Source organism: Notechis scutatus, chromosome 3 (assembly GCF_049901735.1).
Source record: "Notechis scutatus isolate UNSWTSFEM ecotype Mainland chromosome 3, rNotScu1.2, whole genome shotgun sequence".
NCBI lineage: Eukaryota > Metazoa > Chordata > Lepidosauria > Squamata > Elapidae > Notechis > Notechis scutatus.
Window position 1 is genome coordinate 118,422,202 of NC_142011.1, and position 22,435 is coordinate 118,444,636.

The 22,435-nt window shown below is 35.2% G+C and overlaps 1 protein-coding gene across 1 annotated transcript; it reads right to left on the reverse strand.

Annotated features, from left to right (window-relative positions):
• Positions 1-2,465: 2,465 nt before the first annotated feature.
• CRNKL1 (crooked neck pre-mRNA splicing factor 1) lies at positions 2,466-22,412 on the reverse strand. The gene is made up of 14 exons (XM_026672538.2): positions 22,317-22,412; positions 19,494-19,646; positions 17,119-17,210; positions 16,850-17,008; positions 16,049-16,215; positions 15,551-15,729; positions 14,241-14,411; positions 13,052-13,243; positions 11,265-11,324; positions 8,443-8,523; positions 7,124-7,363; positions 5,749-5,850; positions 4,389-4,637; positions 2,466-3,878 (listed from the first exon to the last, which is right to left on the reverse strand). The coding sequence occupies exons 1-14, from the start codon at positions 22,362-22,364 to the stop codon at positions 3,714-3,716; spliced, it is 2,058 nt and encodes a 685-aa protein (XP_026528323.1). The 5' UTR covers positions 22,365-22,412; the 3' UTR covers positions 2,466-3,713.
• Between the last annotated feature and the right edge of the window lie 23 nt (positions 22,413-22,435).

The following is a 22,435-nucleotide window of genomic DNA, read 5'->3' on the forward strand; positions in this document are numbered from 1 at the left end:
GGACTGGAGACTAAAACATACCAAGAACAGTTATAGGAACTGGGCTTGGCTAGTCTAGTAAAGAGAAGGACCAGGGGAGACATGCTAGCAGTCTTCCAATATTTGAGGGGCTGTCTATTTTCTAAAGGGCTTGTAGGCCAGACAAGGAAAAATGGATGGAAACTGAACAAGGAGAAATTTAACCTGGAAATAAGGAGAAACTTTCTGACAGAACAACCAACCAACGGAACAGCTTGCCCTCAGAAGTTGTGGGAGCACCATCACTTGAGACTTTCAAGAAGAGATTGGACTGCCATTTGTCAGAAATGGTGTAGGGTCTCCCACTTGGGCAGGGGATTGGACTAGATGACCTACAAGGTCCCTTCCAATGCTGATTATCTATTATCTGATAATATGTGTACGCAATAGAATTTTTAGTAAGTTTAGAGCATAGCTGGCTGGAGAATTCTGGGAGTTGAAGTCCACAAGTCTTTAAGTTGCCAAGTTTGGGGACCCCTGGTTTAGAGGAACAGTTAGGATATTAGCTTGGAGGTATTTGGTTTATTGGAATTTTCAGAATATTCTGTCAGAATTTTATTCATTTATATCCCATCTTTATTATTTGTACAAATAACTTAAAGCAGAAAACATCTAAGACTCCTTCTACCTCCCCCCCCACCAACAATCGTGAGCTGGTTGGGCTCAGAGAGTTACTGATCCCAAAGACACCAGCAGGCTTTCATGCCTGGAACTCATGGTCTCCTGATATGTAGCCAAGGGCCTTAACTACTATACCAAACTGGTTCTCCAAATGATAATTAATCAGAGACATATTAGGAATATACTGTATATTGTATATATTAACCTTAAAGAAAAGAAGTTGTAGCTATTTTAGCCTATGAAAAGATTCCACATAGAGTTTGGTCATATCTTCCTGAAAAATGGAAAATTTTGGAATGAACTATTTTCTTTAGGATTAATCAGAGTTAAAAATGTCAAAAAGAAGAAACAAATTTTTCTTACTAACAAAGTGAAAACCTACTAAAGGTTTGCCTTATACCTGTTGCTAGAAGGATTTGTGGATTTTTTAAAATTTTTGAATATCTGGTGATTGTATCAATGAAGATTCTCAGTCATCCAGGAAGAGTTGCTTGGAAGCTGAATCATGGGGAAAAGATTTTTGAAACAAAGATATTTTATTGGTTACGTTTATGCATCCAGAATCATTATTAATTTAGATAAAAAAATATTTTATCACAAATTTCTAAGGCTCCATTTATGTCTACCTGTTTTGTTGAAACCTGCCAAATTAGTTCAAACCAGCAGTCCTATCCATTCATAACTGTAAATGTTGCTATTATCATGAAATGGTCACCTATCCAGTCCTTTAATTTCCAGGTGCAACTCCTTTCCTTTCATCCAATAAGTAGAACTCTGGATGTTATCAATGATAGTAAAAACAAATTATATTTTGATAATAAAAGGATGTAAATTAGCCTGTTAAAATTCTTTGGATAATATACCTTGTCTTGAAAAAGGGAGTGTTGTAGACAGCTTTTCAAATTCTAGGTAACTTATTTCAATATTTTATTTTGTTTTGTCCCCCAACAAGTGATGAAAGTGGCCTTATGTTTCATCACTCCAGAGGTAGTGGTGGAATTGCACAATAGAGCCGTGGTGGTGAACCTATGGCACGTGTGCCACAGGTGGCACACAGAGCCCTCCCTGGGCATGCATACCATTGCCCTAGCTCAGCTCCAACGCGTGCGCCTCCCACCGGCCAGCTAGTCTTCAGGTCTCTGCCACGCATAGGCGGTGGGTGCATGCACAGGGCGCATGCATGGGATAGGCACGTTACATTATTGTATGCGCACACGTGCGCATGTGCACTCCCTGTGCTTTGGGCACTCGGTGCCAAAAAGATTCGCCATCACTGCAATAGAACAAAGAATTTATCTTATATTATTGGAAAACATTTTTAAAAATTGGAGATTAGTTGATTATGCTTTATATGAAGAGATTCTTTTAATGGAATAACTCAAAAGACAAATACCCAATTTGATATTACTTTGATTCTTAGTGTTAAATATGAAAATTTTCATTGCTTTAACACATAAATAAAATACATTTGGGACTTTCAATTTTAGATTGCTTGAAATGTAATCTAAAAACATTGTTATTGAGGGTATTATGCATCTATATTACAGGGCAATTAACAGATAAAAATAGAAACTGATTTTTTTTAAAATGTTAAAGACTGTCGTTGAATTTCACTTAAAGGAAAAAAGTATGTCAACATGCAACAAAATATCATCTATTAGTTTTACCATTTTAGAAACCTGTATAGAAATGTAAGAAAATAACCACTGTAAAATGTAAAGAATTGCCAAAAAAATATAACTGACAAGTAAATTGAAAGTGTGCATAGCTACAGTCACACTTTTTTTCAGATCCTTTTAATTAGAAAAAGGAAAATAGGCATGCTATGAAGTGCCAATATTTAACATCATTTTTATTTATAAGAATACCTTTTGGCCCCATAATTATTTTTAGACAATAAAATAGAAATTGCCATCTATCCCCCAAAAGTCAAATAAATAACATACCAATCAATAGCCAGCCTCAGTTCCAAATAAATAGGACACGAGCTTCACACTTTTGTACTTGCCCAAGAATACAAGCACGTGAGGGCAGAATTGGCATCACAAATATCACGTGCTACATTTTTTTATTTACTGCCTCTTGAATGCCCATGAGAGAGAAGTTGTGCATTAGGAACATACTGGAGAGTTCAAACAGGGAGCAAAGAATGACATAACGGCTTCCCCAGAAGGCTTCTTTTACAAGGAAGCAATAGAGGAACAGAAACAAGAACTTGACTAATTTTAAGGGGCCAGGACATAGCTCAAAGGTCTTGTCTGAATCACTTTCTTCTGACTGTGAAAGGGAAGCATAGCCAGCAGATCCATAAGAGCACTGCTGCCTCCAAGCTAAATATGGAAGTGGAGACTAAAGTACCAGATAGCTATCAGAACACCTGAGAAAAACCACTCAGAAATAGATTACTTGAAATAGGTAAAGATGAAATAGGTAAACATTTCCAATAAAGTACTTGTAGTACTAGCAGTGCCTGGCTGAAGGTCATGAATTTCTTGGATAAAATCTATTGTTTGTGCTTGCTTCTGTGGTAAGTTGACCTCAGATGTGCTATTCTTTATAAGCCACCCTTAGCCAGTTTCTAAAATCTCTGATAGACTCTGAAATTTTATTCCCTCATTCTTGAAGTTAATAGCGGTAATAGCTCTGATTTGATTTGCGCTGTGCTGCAATTAAAATTACCTGATTATATTCCTTACTCTAATATTTGAATTTTGAGACAGAATATAATCTTGTAAAATTGCCTACTGAGAGATTTGTGATTGGCCCCAAACCTCCAGCTATTCAATTTCAAAAATATCCTTGTTCACTGTCAGTTTTATGCACATGTATGTCATTTCATTTGTCTTTCTTCTAAGCTAAGGATTATGAGATCTCTTATCTTTCTTCAAAGGGCAGTTACTCGTTGATTTTTCTGCTCTACAATATTATGAGTAAATTACAGCTATATAAATTAGTCTTTAAATGCTGATGTTAAAAACATGCCTCTTTCACCTCAAGCATTAGCAAAAAAAAATTCTAAAATATTTTATTAGCAAAAACTGTACAATACAAAGGAAAAGAAACCAAAAATATTGTTAGGGACTGCTTTCATCAATATCCTTGTCTGGATCTCTCTCTGGATTTTCATCCTGTTGCTGCTTCTTCCAGAGTTTAGCCATTGCAAGCAGTTTGAGGTTGGGTTGATTGGCAGCATCTTCTGGGAAGATATAATCATAATATTCTTCCCAGCCAGCATCAGACTAGAAAGAAAAGTGTGCACATAATCAAACCTCCATCATTACAAGAATTGTTTTAAACTATGCGACATTACTACACAGCACTTGCTGTTTTCTATTCCTATTTTTTTACAAAGTGCATTAAAAACCAATTTAGGCTGTAGATATTGCTTGTTTGAAAAATTTCAGAGAACTGAGGAAATACCTTCTCTCTACTGGATGTACAGAAACTTTTATGATATCTGAATAAATACTAATAGATGGGATGATTTTTCCTGAATATTATTTCCTGAACCCTAAGCTTTGTTATGAAATATTAATAAACTCCTGCATCCTTTACACGTGTACATCAGAGAGTACGGCATTACATTCTGCAGATTCTTTGAAGTCACTCTAATTAATATCAGTCAAAAAGAATAAGCTGAAGAAAGAGGGAAAAACTGTCTTATTTTGTTACGGTCTACCTGCATTAGTTACACTGCTATACTATATAAAGTACTCATGGAAAGTAAGATTTCCAGGTAGAGGTCTTACCCCATCTTCAGCCTGAAGTTTTCTCCGCTTCTTGACTTTTTCAGGCATGAGTTTGTCTACTCGTTCTCTGCTGGATTCTGTTCCAAACTCCTCTTCAAAACTTTTCCAAGATTCCAAGAGCATAAGCCTCTCTTCTTTTTCCTCACAATTTCTCATTGTTTTATTTGCCTCTTCATATATTTGCCGGCATTGTGGTAAATTGTTCTTTTTATCTGCTGAGAGCTCAAATTGAGCAAAACTGATCCATACCTGAAATAAAAAAGAGCATATTATGATTAAAAAGCTAATCTATGTATGTACAATAAGTTGTCACATACTTATTATAGTCTTTCTCTGTCTAGGATTTCTCTCGACTAATGATATTCAAAATGTGTGTCATTTATTATGAAACTGTACATTTTTGGTCATTTGAAATAAAGCTTTTAGAAAGGATTTCAGACTATTTTAGATTGGGACTTGTAAAGCATTGTATAAAATTACTTAACAGTAATTTTTTTCTGCAAAGGAAATATATTACCAAAACTGAAATATATTTAAAAGAGAATAAGAAAAAGAAAATAGGAGTCAAATGTTGATCTTCTCCTATTTTCAAATAAGATAAGAAGAACAAAGTATAAATAAAGCAGGTATTCAGAACAGCAAGCCTGTGCTATGTAGCTATCAGAGTCAAGTCAATGTTGTCCAGCAGCCTGAGATTCCTTTATGAATAAAGATAGACAGTAATTGATGAGCCCGAAGCACATCTCTATTAAGTCTTTATGTTAAAAATGAACAGAACTGAATTTTCCACTCATGTTTTTTCTAATTAAATAATACTTCCATCAACATTTAACATAAAAATGGGAATTCTATTTCAATTAGATTTTAATATATTAAAAATGCTGCAATTTTTATTCTCAAAATAGGGCTAGATAACATGATTATGCTACCCTAAAGGTGAAACCATTTCCCTGAAATACAATAGAAGTGTAGGCCATTCCAGTAAGTATTTTTAAAAAGGCAGATATGGGCCTTTGACCTAATATGTCATTCCAGCTTCCTCAGCTGTTCCAAACTTGAAAACTTTTTGCAGCAGCTTTAAGAGCAGGACTATTTAACTAGAATATGTAAAACATACCTAATTTATAACATACATAAATTTAGATGCAACTTTATTTTCTTCTAATCAGTTTTTCTACTTTTGTAAAACTTGTCATAAAATAAAATTCAAAAAGATCAATTAAGCACAACTCACTCAAATTTGCCTAAATTAAAATCCAGTTGTCATCTTCTCTGTATTTATATCAGCTTCAAAAGTGTGCTCACAATTAGTGCTATTGCAGTCAGAATGGAATTCAGCATTGCCTGAGTTAATCCTTACCTTAACATGCTGTGTTCGCTGAAGCAACCTTCTGTACAAATTTCTTGTATTTTCATATTCTTCTTGTTCAATTTCAAAGTCTATATAAGATTTCCAAAGTACCTAGGAGAAGAAAACTCTGTTCTTCCAGCTTGGAATGTCAAAGCAAATTTACAAAAAGAAATCCACATAAAAAGTGCCTAAATAACAGATATGCATGGAGAGAAAAAATCTGAATAACTATATTTTTCTTCTATGTACTTTTTAAAGGGGTTTATCCTGATTTCCTCCAACAGTTCAAAGCAGCTTACATGAAATTCTCTCTTCATCCTTTCTCTGTATCATCAACACTGTGATATATGTTTCAGTAAGAGATGTGGCTGATCCAAAGTCACCTACTGAATTTGCATAACTAAGGATAAACCTGTGTCTTTGTTTCCTTGGTTTGAGATCAACCCCTTGATATATCTCATTAACAATCCTCCAGAGATGAACTCTGAATGGCAATTATCAGGATCAATTCTAATTGGTTATTTTATCCAGGATGTGGTTTTGAGACTGCTCTAATCTAGGTGGGAGGCCTAGAAGGGAAAATATACGAGGGACGATCTCTTGAATTGCCCAATGATTTTCAGTGGTCTTCTGGGCCATCTGACAAGACTGTTTTGAGGTTACTACTATTTTGCAGTGGTTCTAGTTCTTTTTGGGAGGACATACCCAGAAGGCAGTATGGTGAAATTACAGTTCAATAATTGGGTTACTGGACCTATTTTTAAAACCCTAAACAGCATTTGTTTGTTTGACTTGTATACCACCCATTTTGCCTGAGATAGCAAGCCCTACTGTTTGTGACTACCTGAAGGATTGCTTCTGCTACTATGAACCATTCAATTACTTGGGAAGTAGGAGAGACCCCTTTGAAGATTCACTCACTACCAGAAACTCAGCTACCTAGCACAAAGGAGAGGACATTCCTCTATCTGACTCCTACAGATCTCCTCCTCTACCTGACAGAAGTATGTTTGGTTCCTACTTTCTCAGTATTTAGAAACATAACAAAATACCCTCTTTGCCCAAGCTTTTATTTGTTAAATTTATGTTTTCTTTATTTTAACTGTATTATTTTTAATTGCTATAAGCCAAGGAAAATGCCAGATCGTTTATGTAAGCCCCGTATTAATCAAGGCAACTACACCACTGATTTCAGCACTACCAATACTAGTCCATGCCACCCGCACCATAATGAGTCTTTTCTTAACAAATGGGTAGAAGATCCCTGCACAAGCTTCCTTGAGAATGACAGAAGCACAGATTTAATTTTAAAAAAAATGTCTCCTACCTCTATATCTGACAAAAATACATTATTGAGAATTGCATTCCCCAGAACCTCTTTTACCTCTGGCATATCCAGTCGAGGCTGGCCAATTGCTAGTTCATATATAGCTCTGGCTCGGTCAATGTCACCAAGAATAGTTTCTAATTCAGCAAATTTAATCCATGATGTGCAGTTTTCAGGTGTAAACTCTAAAAACTTCTCATACAGTTTCCGACAACGATCAAACTCTCGCAGTTGTAGCTCCAGTTCAATATAGCCTTTAAATAGTTTGTTCTTTGGACATTTACCTATAGATGTCCCCTACAAAGAAGGAAGAAGTTCTTCAAAGCTTCTCAAGTAAGTGCAATTATACAAGCATAAAAACTGAAATATACTTCTTTTCAGACTTGTTCCAAAAATGCAGTATCTGGGCTCTAAAGGTCTACTTTTTGTTACTACATTTACATCTTATTGTGTTCTTACTGTATATTAAAATGGTCTACAAAGACCAAAAACTATCATGAGCATGGTAGCTTTATTTCAACATTTGGCAGGCATATTTCAACGTTTTAAAAAATGTTAGCTGTAAAAGAAGCCATTAGAGTTGGGACAGTTGGGAAGTCAATAAATTTAAACAATAGAAAAAATAAAGACAATACGGTATTGACTAGAAATAGGAAGACTTGTTTAATGGTAACATTTATATATTTAAAAAGTCTCTTGAGTTGTTGTTTTTCTTCCCAGCACAAGTTTGCAAATCAAGCTAAGCATGGGGCATTCTTTACAGGGAAAATCAATTTGTCAGGAGTGACCTGACCCTTCTGTACATTTCACAAATTACCATCAACTTTCCAGATGAGTTTTTTCCTGTGGGACAAAATGTAACTGGTGAAAAATGGTAGAAAATCTATCTCAATAGGAAATGCAGACATTTACCCTATAGCAACAAATATAAATTCAGCTGCCTACCAACTATTTAGGATAGGGACCTTAATAAACATTAAATTATACCTATAGCCTATAACCTATAATTATACCTATAAGGCTATAGCCTTGGTCTGATACAACATAAAAAGTATCAGTACTTTTCATCCGATTTTTAAAAAAATTCTTAACACATCACTATAAGCGAATAAGAATTTAAAGTACTGAATAGAATAGAATGAGCTGGAAGGGACCTTGGAGGTCTTCTAGTCGAGCCCCCTGATTAAGCAGGAGAACCTATACAATTTTAGATAAGTGACTGTCTAGATTCTTCTTAAAAATATCCAGTGTTGGAGCACCCACGATTTCAGGAGGCAAGCAGTTCCCCTGGTTCCACTGTTCCATTGTTTTCAAGAGGGATCAGCCAATTTCATCAATATATTTCTAGAACAAAAAAGTCACTTCATTTTACTTACCAATGCTCGCCTGGCAAGATGGAGATTCTTCTGTCTGATTTCAAACTGTGCGCAGAGCAACCATATTTTGGCAAATGTAAACTGGGTGGAAAATAGTATTTAAAAATGGCTAAATTTCAGTTGGCCGAGTTAAAAACCATGCTTTCATACATACAAAAAATGACTTAAGACCACAAATGTTTGGTTATTTTTTAATTTATCAATTTTTATTCCACATTCATTATTTTTATAAATAACTCCAGGTGTCAAACCTAGGTAATGCTCCTTCCTCCTCCTATTTTCCCCACAACAATGCTGTGAGGAAGTTGGGCTGAATCGTGACTGGCCCAAAGTCACCCAGCTGGATTTCATACTTAAAGAGGGACTAGAACGCACAGTCGCCTGGTTTCCTCAATAAAGTAATTTTCTTGAAACCCATTAGAACACAATATGCATGTAGGGTATCTTTAGCAGGTTTATATTATTCAGCCCATAAGGCTGACTGACAAGACATGATTTCTGAAAACACAAAATTGGACAATATGTCACTAATATAACTAGTAACTATAACTATAACTAGGAAGAGAAAAATGTTTTCAGTCTTGGAAGATTTTTTTAATGTAACTAATAATAAAAATAGATCCAGTACTACCGTTTGTGTTTGCTATCTGCCCTCCCTACCTCACTGGGCTAACACAAATGAAACTGGAATATAAGAAGTTTTCACCCACAGAAGGGGGAATGAGCTGGGGAACATTTCAGAAGAGACTCTCCCTTATTTTTCAGGAGTTTCCTCCCTGTCCCCCTCTCAAAAAAAAAAAAAAAAAAAGGAAAGGAAGAGAAAAATGTTTTCAGTCTTGGAAGATTTTTTTTAATGTAACTAATAATAAAAATAGATCCAGAAAGCTTGTTATTTTGGAAGAAACAATGTGTCTTAAAACTGTATGAATAAATTAAATGCACACACACACACACACACACACACACACACACACACTCACTCACTAACACACTAACACATCCATATAACTCTGATTTTTTTATAGCAGTGATGGGCAACTTTTTTGGGGGGGGGGGTGGTTTGCATGTGACATCCCACCTCTCTAAAATCTCACCACTACAATTTGTCAATAAAATGACCTATTTTAGGATATTGTGTAATAATATAATTATGAGGGAGCTTTATTTAGAACTTTGAATCTAGGTTGTAAATCCCCTTTTTGGGTCTGTTGTAACTTCAAACAGTCGCTAAGTGACCCATCATAATTTGAGACTGCCTTGCTGAACCAAACCAGATTTTCCCTTTCCCTATTCTCTTATCAATATCTACTTGATCATAGGCAAGAGTTGTACGTTTAACTCCTGCTTTTCAAAATAATATAAATTGCTTCTATTGAACTAGAATATCCACTAACTAGAATATCAATTAATGAATTTCTCAAATCCCTTCTTAAATTATTTTTCCATCTTATATCTGTTGTATTACAAAGCATAAACCAGCTTCCTTACATCTATAGTTCTCCTTACCACAGGTGTTATTTATAATAAACTTGCCCAATGTAATAAAAATGTGACTATATGGGCTTTTCTAGAAAACTGAGTTCCAAAGCAGTTGGTAAGTAGATTTTTTTTTTAAATCAAGCCTAGTTAATCCCTAGATCAGTAAATGGTTTGAGAAACTGCTATGTTTATTTGTAACTTGCACTGCACTGTTTGATGTACAACTGCTTACATTCCATACTCTTGGGTTTATCATATTCATACAGTGCACGATTGTGCAAAGCACTGCATCTACATTGTAGCAATATTTACAAAAGATCTTTAATTTAGAGAAGGATTTTTATTCCATATAGGGCCTACACCAAAACCTCAAGGAAATGATTCATCCTGAGTTATAGAGAGATCTGAATCAGGAATATGATGCCCTTCAGATGTTCTGACAATGGTAGTTAGGACAGATTAAAAAAAAATTAAAATATTTCAACACATTGTCTATTCTTGTTTTAGAATTAAGGCAGGCACTGACCAGGAGATGAATTAGATCAGTGGTTCCCAACCTGTGGTCTGCAGACTCCTAGGGACTGCAACATCATCACAGGGCGTCTGTGAAGGCTTGAAGAAATCTTATGATTTAAATCTGAAGTCTTGGTGGATCTAGGGCCACGGTTCGTGGCCACAAAAAGCATTTAAAGGGAGCCCGTGGTGAAGAAAAAGTTGGGAACCATTGAACTAGTTGATTTCATGATCCTAATTTAATATTTGCTCCCTTCCTCTGAAATCTACCATGTAGTTATATTATATATATATTATATATGTAGTTATATATTATTCACTCTCTAAATCAGAGGTGGGCAAACTACGGCCCGCAGGCCACATCCGGCCCGTTGGTCTTTTTAATTCGGCCCGCCGAAGATTGGTACAGAATTAAGGTTTGATGTGAATGATTGAATGATTGCATTCATTTGATTTTGACTTGTAATGACAGGCATTTCGACACCAGGTGGCGCATTAGGCACAGTGACTTGATTTTGCAGATTTTGCAGTTTTTTATATGTATCGTATCTTGTGCTGACCCGGCCCCATCTCTCAAATTTTAAAAGTCAATGAGGCCCCCGAGCCAAAAAGTTTGCCCAATTCCCCTGCTCTAAATACATAAAAAACAGAGTGTTATCCATCTTATGTGTAGATAATTCTTAAGTAGAGGTTGCTGGCAGTATAAAAATTACATTGTAATAACATATATATAATATGTTCAGACTGGAATTGGAACAGTATGGATGAAGTTAAGTCAGGATGTATCCTTAATTAAGACACAATACACACAACAAAGATACCATAAATACCTTTTTGTGAGGAATGAGTTCAATACATGCTTGATACACTTGTCTTGTTCTTTCTGTATCCTAAAACACAAGTCAATCTATGTGATACAGTTGGAACAAGGCTTCCATGCAAGTGCAATTCAAAATATTTTAGGAAAAAATGACATCTAGCTACATTTTATCATTTAAAATATTTGTTACTGCTTGAAAAATCCTGGAAAGTCTTCATTCCCAACTTGACATCTTAACATTGTCTGTGTAGAGCAAAATAAAATTGCTCACCGATCTAGGACTGTAATTTCAGAACACATCACATCAATGATTAAAAATGTTTACTGCTAATTTCTGAGCAGGTGGCAAGCGTCTTTAAAACCTTAATGTTTAGAACTTGGATATATAGGAACCACTCTTGTGAGATGGGCAGCTATAATATATAATACATATCACATGGAAAAAAATCTAACTATATGGCTGTGGAGTGTCAACACCGACTTGATGACATATAATCCAATCAATGATATACCCAGAATGCTTTCAAAGATTCCCACTTGCTGTGTAATGTTTGTAGTGGGTTTTTTTTAGCAATGGCACACTATATATGGAAACATTGCCTCACAGATTTATTATTACCTTTTAATGCATTCCAACAGTGAATATGATTGGACAAAGGTACATATGCAAGCCATTTTCCAACATATCAAAATAATTTTTAACCATAAAGAAATCAATTAGATTTCACAATGCTTAAGTGTTGGGGGAGGGGTTATAAATAAGACCATAAACCTTTTGTCTCATCATCCTTGTTTAATGCAATGATTGAAGTCTTTTTTAAAATTTCCTGGCACTATTAAGTTTTTCTAAATTAATCCATAATTTATACTGTTCTGATTGTTACTGACAGTTGCAGAAGCTGATTTTTTTTTAAAAAAAGTATGGCGATAAACTATATAACTTAGTTTGCTTTCTTATAGTCTATGGCAGGGGTGTCAAACTCAAATTCATCGGGGGCCGCATCAGCAGTTTGGTCCCCATCAAAGGGCCGGTTGTATCTGTAGGTCTATGTGTCCACTCTTTATTATCATAAATTAATGTCACTGCATTCAATTATTACATTTTTGGGGTATTTGATTGTAGTTTATGGTCCCTATACCACTGTAAAGTGACATGGAAGTGGTCAGTATATCCAAAATTTACCGCTCCACCTGCCTTATATGTGCCCAGCCATCTGCCCCCTTTTAAAGTGCCCAGCCATGTGCCCCCTTTTATAGTGCCCAGCCATCTGCCCCCTCCATTTACTTTACTTACCTTTTACTTCTTTCTTTCTTTTACTTCTTTCTTCTTGCTCCTCTCCCGGCGTCCGCGCTCCTCTGATCCCTGGAGATGTCGGGCGGACGTCACGTGATGACGTCACGCCCGACACCCAGGGAGCAGTGCGGGGCAGGAAGAAGTCGGGCCAGGTCCCGGAAGGTAAGTAAATTTTTTTTTTTTTTTTAACTTGAGCCATTTTTAAAATGAATTTACTCCGTGCAGGCACGGAGTAAATTCATTGAAAAAAAAAGGGGAGGCTGCAAGGCTGGCGGCGGCACCGCGAGCCATCAGACGAGGTCTGGCGGGCCGGATTTGGCCCGCGGGCCTTGTGTTTGACACCCCTGGTCTATGGTTTTCTTAGGAATCTAGTCAGCTATATGAATGATTATCAGAGAATGTAACAGTATCCACATGCTAACAGGTTGTACAGTATTAAATTTCCTAGATCAAGATTCATTTAATCAAAGAAGATGCAACATTCATGGGTCATTTTCCTTTACCTTTGCCTCTAGCTCTTCATAGAGTGCATAATTGATCCACAAATAGATATATCTTTTCCAGTGTCGCTTTTCTTGAATTGGAGGAACATTGGCAATGGCTCTTTCATAAACTTCACGTATTGTATCACACTCCGCATCACTTTCCACCAGACGCAGATAATCAAACCAAGCATCATAATTATGTGGATTAGCCTTTCAAGATAAATGGGGAATACTTTCAGAAGTACAAGCACAGTACAAAATGTAAATTTACTCAATGTAAACTGCTTCAAACTCGATTGCAGAAAGTATGACTTTAGCAACAGAGTGGTCAATGCCTGGAATGCACTACCTGACTCTGTTGTTACATTCTCTAACCCCCATTCCTTTAACCTCAAACTATCCATTATTGACCTCACCCCATTCCTAAGAGGTCTGTAAGGGGCGTGCATATGCGCACAATTGTGCCTACCATCCCTATCCTATTGTTCCCATTTATTCATACCTATTTCCTGTATTCTTACTCATGTTTATACTTATACCTATTATATTGTAAGCGATTAATAAATCAAAGAAATAAATATAATAAATAAAATTATCAATGTAATTGTCAAAGCATGGTTTACTGATTGGGTTTCTGTTAATTCATCAATCCAACTAACCAAATTTCCAGAGTCACCTTGTAGGGGAAATGTATGACAATTAGTATTGCTATATACAATTTCAGAACTGCTAAAGATTCAACATAAGAAAAAAGAAAGTAGCAGTGCAACAATTGTGGTTTTTATGAACATAATTGGTAAAGTCTAAGAAAATAATGTCTACTATTCTTTAAAAGAAAAACAGGTTTTAGTACAAAAAACAGGTAAAAAAGAAAAAAACCAACAAGCTGATAATGAAATACCATGTTGAGAAATGTACTATTTATTTGATGCATCATTTTTTCAATTTCTGTTGAGTGGTGTACAGAGTAGTACTTTCTTTCATTTTATCCATAGAACAATAACTCTATGAAGAACAGGCTGAGGGATAATTATTTATCAATAGTCAGCAGGTGAGTTTCCAAGAGTTTCAATTTGAGCACCGATATTATGGCTGTTCAACCCCATTACAATTATGCTATACTTACACTCCATATTTATAGTGCAACAAAAGCAATCAAGGGAAATACCAATAAAGTATACAATTCCCCTAGAATTCAGGCACTTACTTTTACTTCTTCTTCATATTGGAATCTTCTCTTGCTAACAATAATATCCTCAATTCCCCTTCGGTCCCCAAATTTCTTCTCAAAGATTGTATAATTTTTGAAGAGCTCCTGTGCTTCATGTTTTGGAATTCTGTCCAGGGCATATTTGTATATTACTCGCACCCGTTCAAACTAAAAAGGAGGAAAAAAGAGCACTTCAAAATAGAAGATTAACTTGATCCTCATTAGTATATTCAGTAACTCTCAATTTTCAGTTAAAACAGATTCTGTGAAAAAAATATTTTTGAAATCTTGAAGAGTATTACACAAATGAATAATAGGTCAGGACAAAATGAAGTTTTATATTAAAAAAAAATAAAACCAGACAAATACAACTTGGGGGAGGGGACCAATGTTTATATCATTGTTTACAGCTTGCATATTTTGTATTGTTATATTATAGATCACATCTATGATAGAAATATAAAAATATTGAGAAATTCATTATTATAGTCAAAACTGTATATTAGTTTAAGTCAAGAGAATTTGGGGTTAATATTTAATTAAATAGGCTTAATTCAGTTAGCTTTTTAAAAATATAAACTACAGTCTTAAACAGTTCAGGGACTAAATGAAATAAAACTGCTTCTTTAAAGACATCAGAATTAAGGTCAGTATTGGGTGGCTGCCAAGCCCCTTATCACCTCCAACAGGTCTCTTTCATCACCCTCTTGTCCCCAAGAGAAGACTGATCTCACTTCCTCCTGTTTATTTGGCTCCTCATATTCCAGAAGTACACACTCAGTCACTCAAAAGTAATTTCCCTCTATGAGAGAATCCACATGCATAGCAGAGACAACAGATCTCTGTTCACATCATGTGAGAAGGCAGACAACTCCTAAAGGTAACTTACACCCAAGGTATAGCAGATTTGCTGTAAGAATATAAGCTTGTATATTATGTTTATAGCATGTTTTTTGTAAACCACACAGAGAGATTCAAATATTGGGCATTTTAAAATTGTATAAAAACATAAATGGAAAAGTAAACAAAAATCATTTTAAAGCAGCAGCCATAATATGGCTTGTAATTCTATCCCAGGGCAGTAGCTCTTTTGAATTCTGCTGTATAGTGCAGTGCTGGTGTTGTGTCGGGGATTTTCAGTTCAATGTGTGAAGGGTGAAGGATGTGTGTTTGTGTTTATTTTCATGGTCATGGTCATGTGCACTGAAGATGGTGTTTGATTTCGTTGTAAGAGGTGCAATGACAATAAAAGTAAACTAAACTAAACTAAACTAAACTAAAATGTAAGCTAATAAACAAAATGTTACCTCTTTCTGGTTCTCTTCAAATTTGGCAAATGCAACATATAAATGTTCATTCATATGTTCTTCTCCAAAGAATTCCACAGCTCTTTCAAACACTTTCCTTGCATGTACAAAGTAACTATGTTTTTCTTCAAAACGAGCATACTTGATCCAATTCTTAACATCCGGATGGACCATGACAAGTAAAAGACATTAAGGAACTCAAAACAGGATGTATTTAATTGAAAGGTTTAGTATAAGATCAGCCTGCAGCTAATAATTAGTAAAGTTATATAAAAAAAGGGGGGGGAAATTTTCCTTGGAAAAACAAAAACTTTGGCAAGATGAACAATTTAAAAGACTCAAATAATATACAAAATGCAACTTAATATAGTATCAATTCTGGTGCATACATTTCTTCACCAATAAATATTTGTGCATGTGGATTGTTATGGGAAAATTTATATTGTAAAGCCAACCTCTATGCCTTAATTTAATCCAAATCTTAATTTAAAAGGATATATCTCTCATAAATGGAACGTGCTCTATCCACTTCCTTATATCTCAGCTCAAAGTTAATGTAAGAGTGCCATGATTGTTCCTCTGGCTGCCATTCCATCCAACGCTCAAACACTTGGCGGGCCCCAGCAACATTCCCCAGCATCTCTTCCATGTAAGTATACTTGTACCTTTTAAAATACAAAAAGGAAGATTATGCCATTTACAGTAATAAATAACAGACCTATTTACAGCTAGTATAAATAATTCTTCATAAATAAATACACTTTTTTTAAAAAAGCAACCAGATATTGAGCTTGGATCTGGAGTGTTTGCATATTTGGTCCTTAGCGTACTATAGTAACAGATTGAAAAAACAAGAATTGCCACCACAAGAAATCTGGTTATCAAATGTATGACAAGAGAGTTAATGAGATCTTGCAGTTATAAGGTCGAACTAGGATCACTCAAATTACACTGCTTTCAGCCACAGAAGGTGACTGTTGATTAGGAGTCCATCACAGTTCTTCAATCCACTTTATTTCACAATCTTATTACAGAGGTAAAACTAGAGGGAATTTTATGAATGTCAATTTGAGCCCCTGGAAGAAAACCAGCAAATAACAATAGTGTCATAATCAATGCTTCAATCTTTTTTCAGTAATCTGTAAATTCTTCCTCTCTAGGTCGCCTCCAACAATTTACATATTAATATGGGGCAAGGGACTAGAAAAGAGCTCTCTATTGTGCATATTTCTCTCTCTCTCTCTCTCCCTTCCCCTCACACACATTTATGTCTAAACCTAATGAAAGTGCTTAGCTTACCAGAACTGATTAACTCTTGGTAAAGTAGTGATAGCCCGATCCCAGATATTTCGTGCATGATTAACCTGGCGATTCTTCATTTCCATTTCGGCATATTTGAGCCATAGAGTTACATTTCGGTAGTCCACATCGAGAGCACGCTCGTAGATGGAACGAGCCCTGAAAACAACACATTACTGAAATTAACGCATATACAATTCAATTCCTACAGAAGTGGGCATTATTAGATAGTCATATTCAGAATTTGAAAAACGCTTGTCAAGAATTACCTTTGTATTTCTTTGAGGCTTTCTTCCCATTGTGCGTATTTGATCCAATTACTGATAACAGTCCGGTTTTTCCTGATGTTATCTTCAAAAGTCTTGAGAGAAAGTAAAGAGTTTATTTCTAAAAAGCAAATAACAACTCTGCTGTAGATCCACAAAAATCTATATCAGAAAAATCTGACAAACGATGTTCAGTGAAATTTGTTAATTAGTAAGATTTAAAACAATTGGTCTATAATACCAAAGCCAGATAACAGTATAATTAAATTTCACTATTACATTTTTATGACTCTTTAATACCTTTATTTGAGGTAGTCAGGATGACTAAATGAGCTTAGCTGGATGCCCTTCTTGATGTGCAGGGTTTGCAGCAGGTAGTTTCTCTTTGTGCCTAAGATTGAACTCTCAACCCTCAGAGTGGCAAGTGAGCATCTTTATTTCTAGGCTACCATGCTGCTCAGATTTCACTGAATATCTCTTATAAACACTCTAGAAAATACCACTTTTCTTTTATCCTGTAATACCCAAGAAACTAGGGAGACACAAACTTCATTCAAAATTTTCTCTTAGTAATTAGTTGTGATCCAATTTTACTTTTTCATATTTCTAAAATCTCCTGTGAAGAATATCTAAAGCTCCATCTCCTAAAAAGAACTGCTTTATTATCTGGTTTAACTTGTGGCAGCTGAACTTAAGACAAAAACTTCAATGCAATAAAATAATATTTATTTGGTCAATGATTGGCAAAATGTAAAAGTACAAAAACAAAATGAATCAAATAGATACAATACACTAGCAAGTATCACATAATATAATATTCACCTCTATTATGATATTAATGCATTTATTATCCAGGTAATATAAATCTAAAACATTAATAGGTATAACATAAAAACTATGTATCCCCTAACAATGTATTAGTTAGGGTATTTCAAATATTTCATATTTAAAGCAAAAGTGAATACGTCTTTAACCAATTTTGTCTTACTTTCGTTGTGGTAACACAAAATTTAGCTACTGCACACTAAGGAATGGTTTTATATCCTGAAGAAGGTTCACATAACATTTATTTTGATATCCAGGGAATTTATCTATTAGGGCTAAAATATAGATAGTCCCTAAAATATAGATAGTCCCTAAAAAATTTACTACCTAGTAAAACATGTGAGATGGTTCAAAGAGGGCGGAAAATTATTTTATTTAAAACAATTACTAGATACTTTAAGGAGATGCAGGATGAAAAAATAACAAATACTTTGTTTTAATTGATGATACTGGGCTGTTATTTTAGACACCAAATGGACTAGCCTCTAGAGCAAGTTTCTCATGCTTTTGCCTCATACTATAATACAGAAGCACTCAAAATTATTATTATATACTAATAATAATATATTATTATATATTAATAATTAATATTAATATTAATAATATTAATAACAATATAAATATATTAATATTTAGTAAGTGCTGCCAAATGTATACCTGGCAACTGAATAAGCACCCAATCAAACAAGTCAAAATTTTCAAATATTATTTTCAAATTTTATTTGTCTGTCAAACTCTGGCCACATTATCCAAAATGCACAGAAATTGTGATAACTCTGCAATCCTTTATTTACACAAGAGATAATTATTTTTCTCTGTACTTAATAATACCTACTGCAGAAAAAGTATTCTCAGCTAGAGTACATGCCCAACTTTTGTTTTGATTATACAGCTCCTCCACTCTTTAGAAAGGGTACAAGTCAAATGTTTAAAGAACATATTTCAAGTCTCATAATATGTTCCTAATATATGCCAGATTTGCTTTGGTTTCTCACTTCATGCAATACTAACAATGGGTTATAAACATGCAGAGACAGCTGGGTCAAAGATCTGAAAGCCCAATTAGATGTGACTACAATAACAGGAAGAAATATTCTTGGGCAGCCATTCACTTTTTTAAAAAGCCAGCTACACATCTAAGCCGAACAGCTGTCCCCAAATTCAGAAAAACCCTAAACCGAGCCAGATTTAATGCCTTCCCAAAAGCTCATCCTAAGGGAGAACTACTGGGAATTCTATCTGAAAAAGACTTTGGGTGAAGGAATTTCTGGAACACTAAATCTTGTTTTTTTTAAAAAATACATATATTCCTGGATTGTGCTTAATAATACCTTGTCTACCTGTAAATCCATTTTATTTACAGTTATTATTCAAACAAAGTGGTCTTATTTCCCTTCATGTGGCTAGGTTTGTTTTACTATTTGTAAAATACCATACCAGTCTATGATCTTTATTTGTTGTCTTACATTTGCTTTTCTTTGAGTTTTTGAGTGGTCAAATCTTTATTATAAAGCAATACAGTATTTTATTATAAAGTATCATGTCTTATCTACCTTTCTTTTCCGAAGCTTGTAATCATTTAGCTCCTCTTCATCTGTGATTTTCTGTTGAGGAGGTGGGGGAAGAAGCTCGAGTTCTCTCTCCTTTGCTTCTCTTAACAATTGCTCTGCTGTTATCTGTACTTCTGCTGGAGCTTTATTTTTCACCTGATGGAGAACATATTTAAAAATATAATGTATTTTAGAAACCCATATTTAGAATTGACATCCTGAATGTGGCACCAATCCATAACTGTACAGCCTCAGAGACCTTATCCATCCCCCTGCCGAAATCTGGTAGCACTGGCAAACAGTGCCAGAATTTTCTGCTTTAGAAAGTGCTTGAAGATGCATACTATAGCAGGTGCATTAAGTCTCTAATACTTCACATACTGCAATTGATATAGGTAGTCCTTGACTTACAACTGTTCATTTATTGAAAGCTACAGCAGCACTGAAAAAGGTAGCTTATGACTTTTTCACACTTACAACTGTTGCATAGACATTGATCAAAATTTGGACACTTGATAATTGGCATGTATTTATGATGGTTGCAATATCCTAGGGTTATGTGATCACATTTGCTACCTTCTGGTAAGCAAAGTCAGTGGGGAAGACAGATTGAGTTAACTGTGTTACTAATGTAACAACTACAGTGATCCACTTAATAATTGTAGCAAGAAAGGTCATAAAATGGGGGCAAAACCCACTTAACAACTATCTTGCATATCAATAGAATTTTGGGCCCAACTGTGATTATATGTCAAGGACTGAAAAAGAAAAGAAAATGAAAGAAGGAAGGAAAGAAGGAAGGAAGGAAGGAAGGAAGGAAGGAGGAGGGAGGGAGGGAGGGAGGGAGGGAAGGAAGGAAGGAAGGAAGGAAGGAAGGAAGGAAGGAAGGAAGGAAGGAAGGAAGGAAGGAAGGAAGGAAGGAAGGAAGGAAGGAAGGAAGGAAGATTTCACATCGATCCATCTACTACACGATAACTATACCTGTGAAGGTTTACAGTTTGTGATTAGGCAGACCTAAAACTATAGTGTAAATTTCACTAATGTAAACTATATGATTCTAAAACCAGGCATAAGAGAATAGGAGTCTCACAAAATGAAACTATTTTGTCTTTGCAAGAAAATTAGATAGAAACCCGGCTCAATTATTAAAATTAAATCTTAAAGCTTACATTCCACTCATAACATCTATTCTGCCTTCTCAACCCTTGACCTAGTACCACTGACTCTAAAAAGATCTAAAAAGGGGTTCTACTCTCATTTTCTTGTGGAAAAATAAAATTCTCTCTGTCATCAGAAACACAGAGATATTTTTCCAGAGCAAATGGTTTCCTTACCGTTACTCAAATAGCAATGCCCAGGATTAGGCTATCAGATTCAGTTGCAAAAATCCAGACAAATACTAGGTAATAACAAAAAGATACAGATGTTTGCTTCCCTCATATGATTATCCAGATTTTTGCAGCCAAGATCTGGTGTTTGTATCTATACTGACAAGGCAAAGGCACTGTGCTCTACTAAAAGGTAATTAAGTACAACAATATTGCACAACATTTATTATCTACCTCGGGCTGGTTATTTAGGACTCTAGTTTGTTTTTCAAGTCCCTCACTGGCCACTAACTTACTCTTTGAAATATAAGAAGCAGCATCTATGAAACAAAATAGTATATATCAAAGCTCATAGCTTAAACTAAGAATTTAATTCACAGTCTCAGAACTGTATTTTAAAATGTATTAAAATTCCACTTGTTTTATCTTTAACAAGAAAAAAACCCTTTATTTTTTAAAAATTACAATATAAAGTTAAATTTCTTAATTACAAACCAGGCCAACGTTATTGGGATTCTCTTAGAGATGTACCTTTTGCCCATTCCAGATCCATAACTATCTATCCATCCCCTCCTTCCTAAGCAGAAATTAAGACATTTCACAAGTTTGATTCTTGTTATTTATTATTTCCTAATTTGAAACTCACCAATTCATTATTTGATTTGTCATACTTCTTAACTGCCCATCTCTCTCAAGATATAAATTCTAGTTTGAGAACTTGACTTGGACAATCGGAACCATATTATAGTTTTCTATTCTAAAGTCATGTTATTTCTCAAAACTGCTAAAAAAACGGTTTGCATGAACAGTGCAATAACTATTTGGACAAATCGGTATGCCCAGAATTAAAACAGCACAGTCTAGTTAGCTACCGACTGCATGCATTTTGTTGATAAATAGCCTCAGGCTGCAATTCCCCTAACTTAGGAGTAAAGCCTATTGAACCCAAGTGTTTTGCAGAGCTGTGAATAATTGTTCCCTCCAATATTTTCTTCTAGGCGCGGTAAAGAGACTATTTCTTGTAACCACAAAGATGACAGAAAGTTTAATGAAGTACGGTATTTTTTCCCACATTGTGCAAATTGTCCCTGATGACATTACTATAACTGTACTTCCTCTTTAGACAAATATTTTACTAGGATTTTTATTGGTGTATCCTTTAAAATAAAATCAGGTTTAGATAGTGTTTTTTTAATCCAAAAGCAAACTTGAACCTAAAGCGCCTTTATTTAGAACAGAAACCCCGGAGTGCTTCGGTGACAGATCACAACGATCTGATCTACCCTGCTTTCCTTTTTATGGGGTGGATCATGCCGATTTTCCACAAATCCTGAAAATCTCAGGTCCCACCACGTCGAATCGCAACACTTCTAGCCCACGTCTACCCATTAGGAAACAAAACACTTATACTGAATTCAGTGAGATCCAACTCCGAGTAAATAGACCACGGCTGTCTGTGCGCCCCGTGACAACCTCGCACTTTGCCTCCCCTGCCCACCTTTGCCACTTTGGGAATTCGCTGCTTCCCAGCCGCCGTGGACGCCATCTTTTCTCCCGTCCTATTAATCTACGCCGCCTTTTCCTCCGCCTCCTCACTTTGAACTTTGACCTCCCATC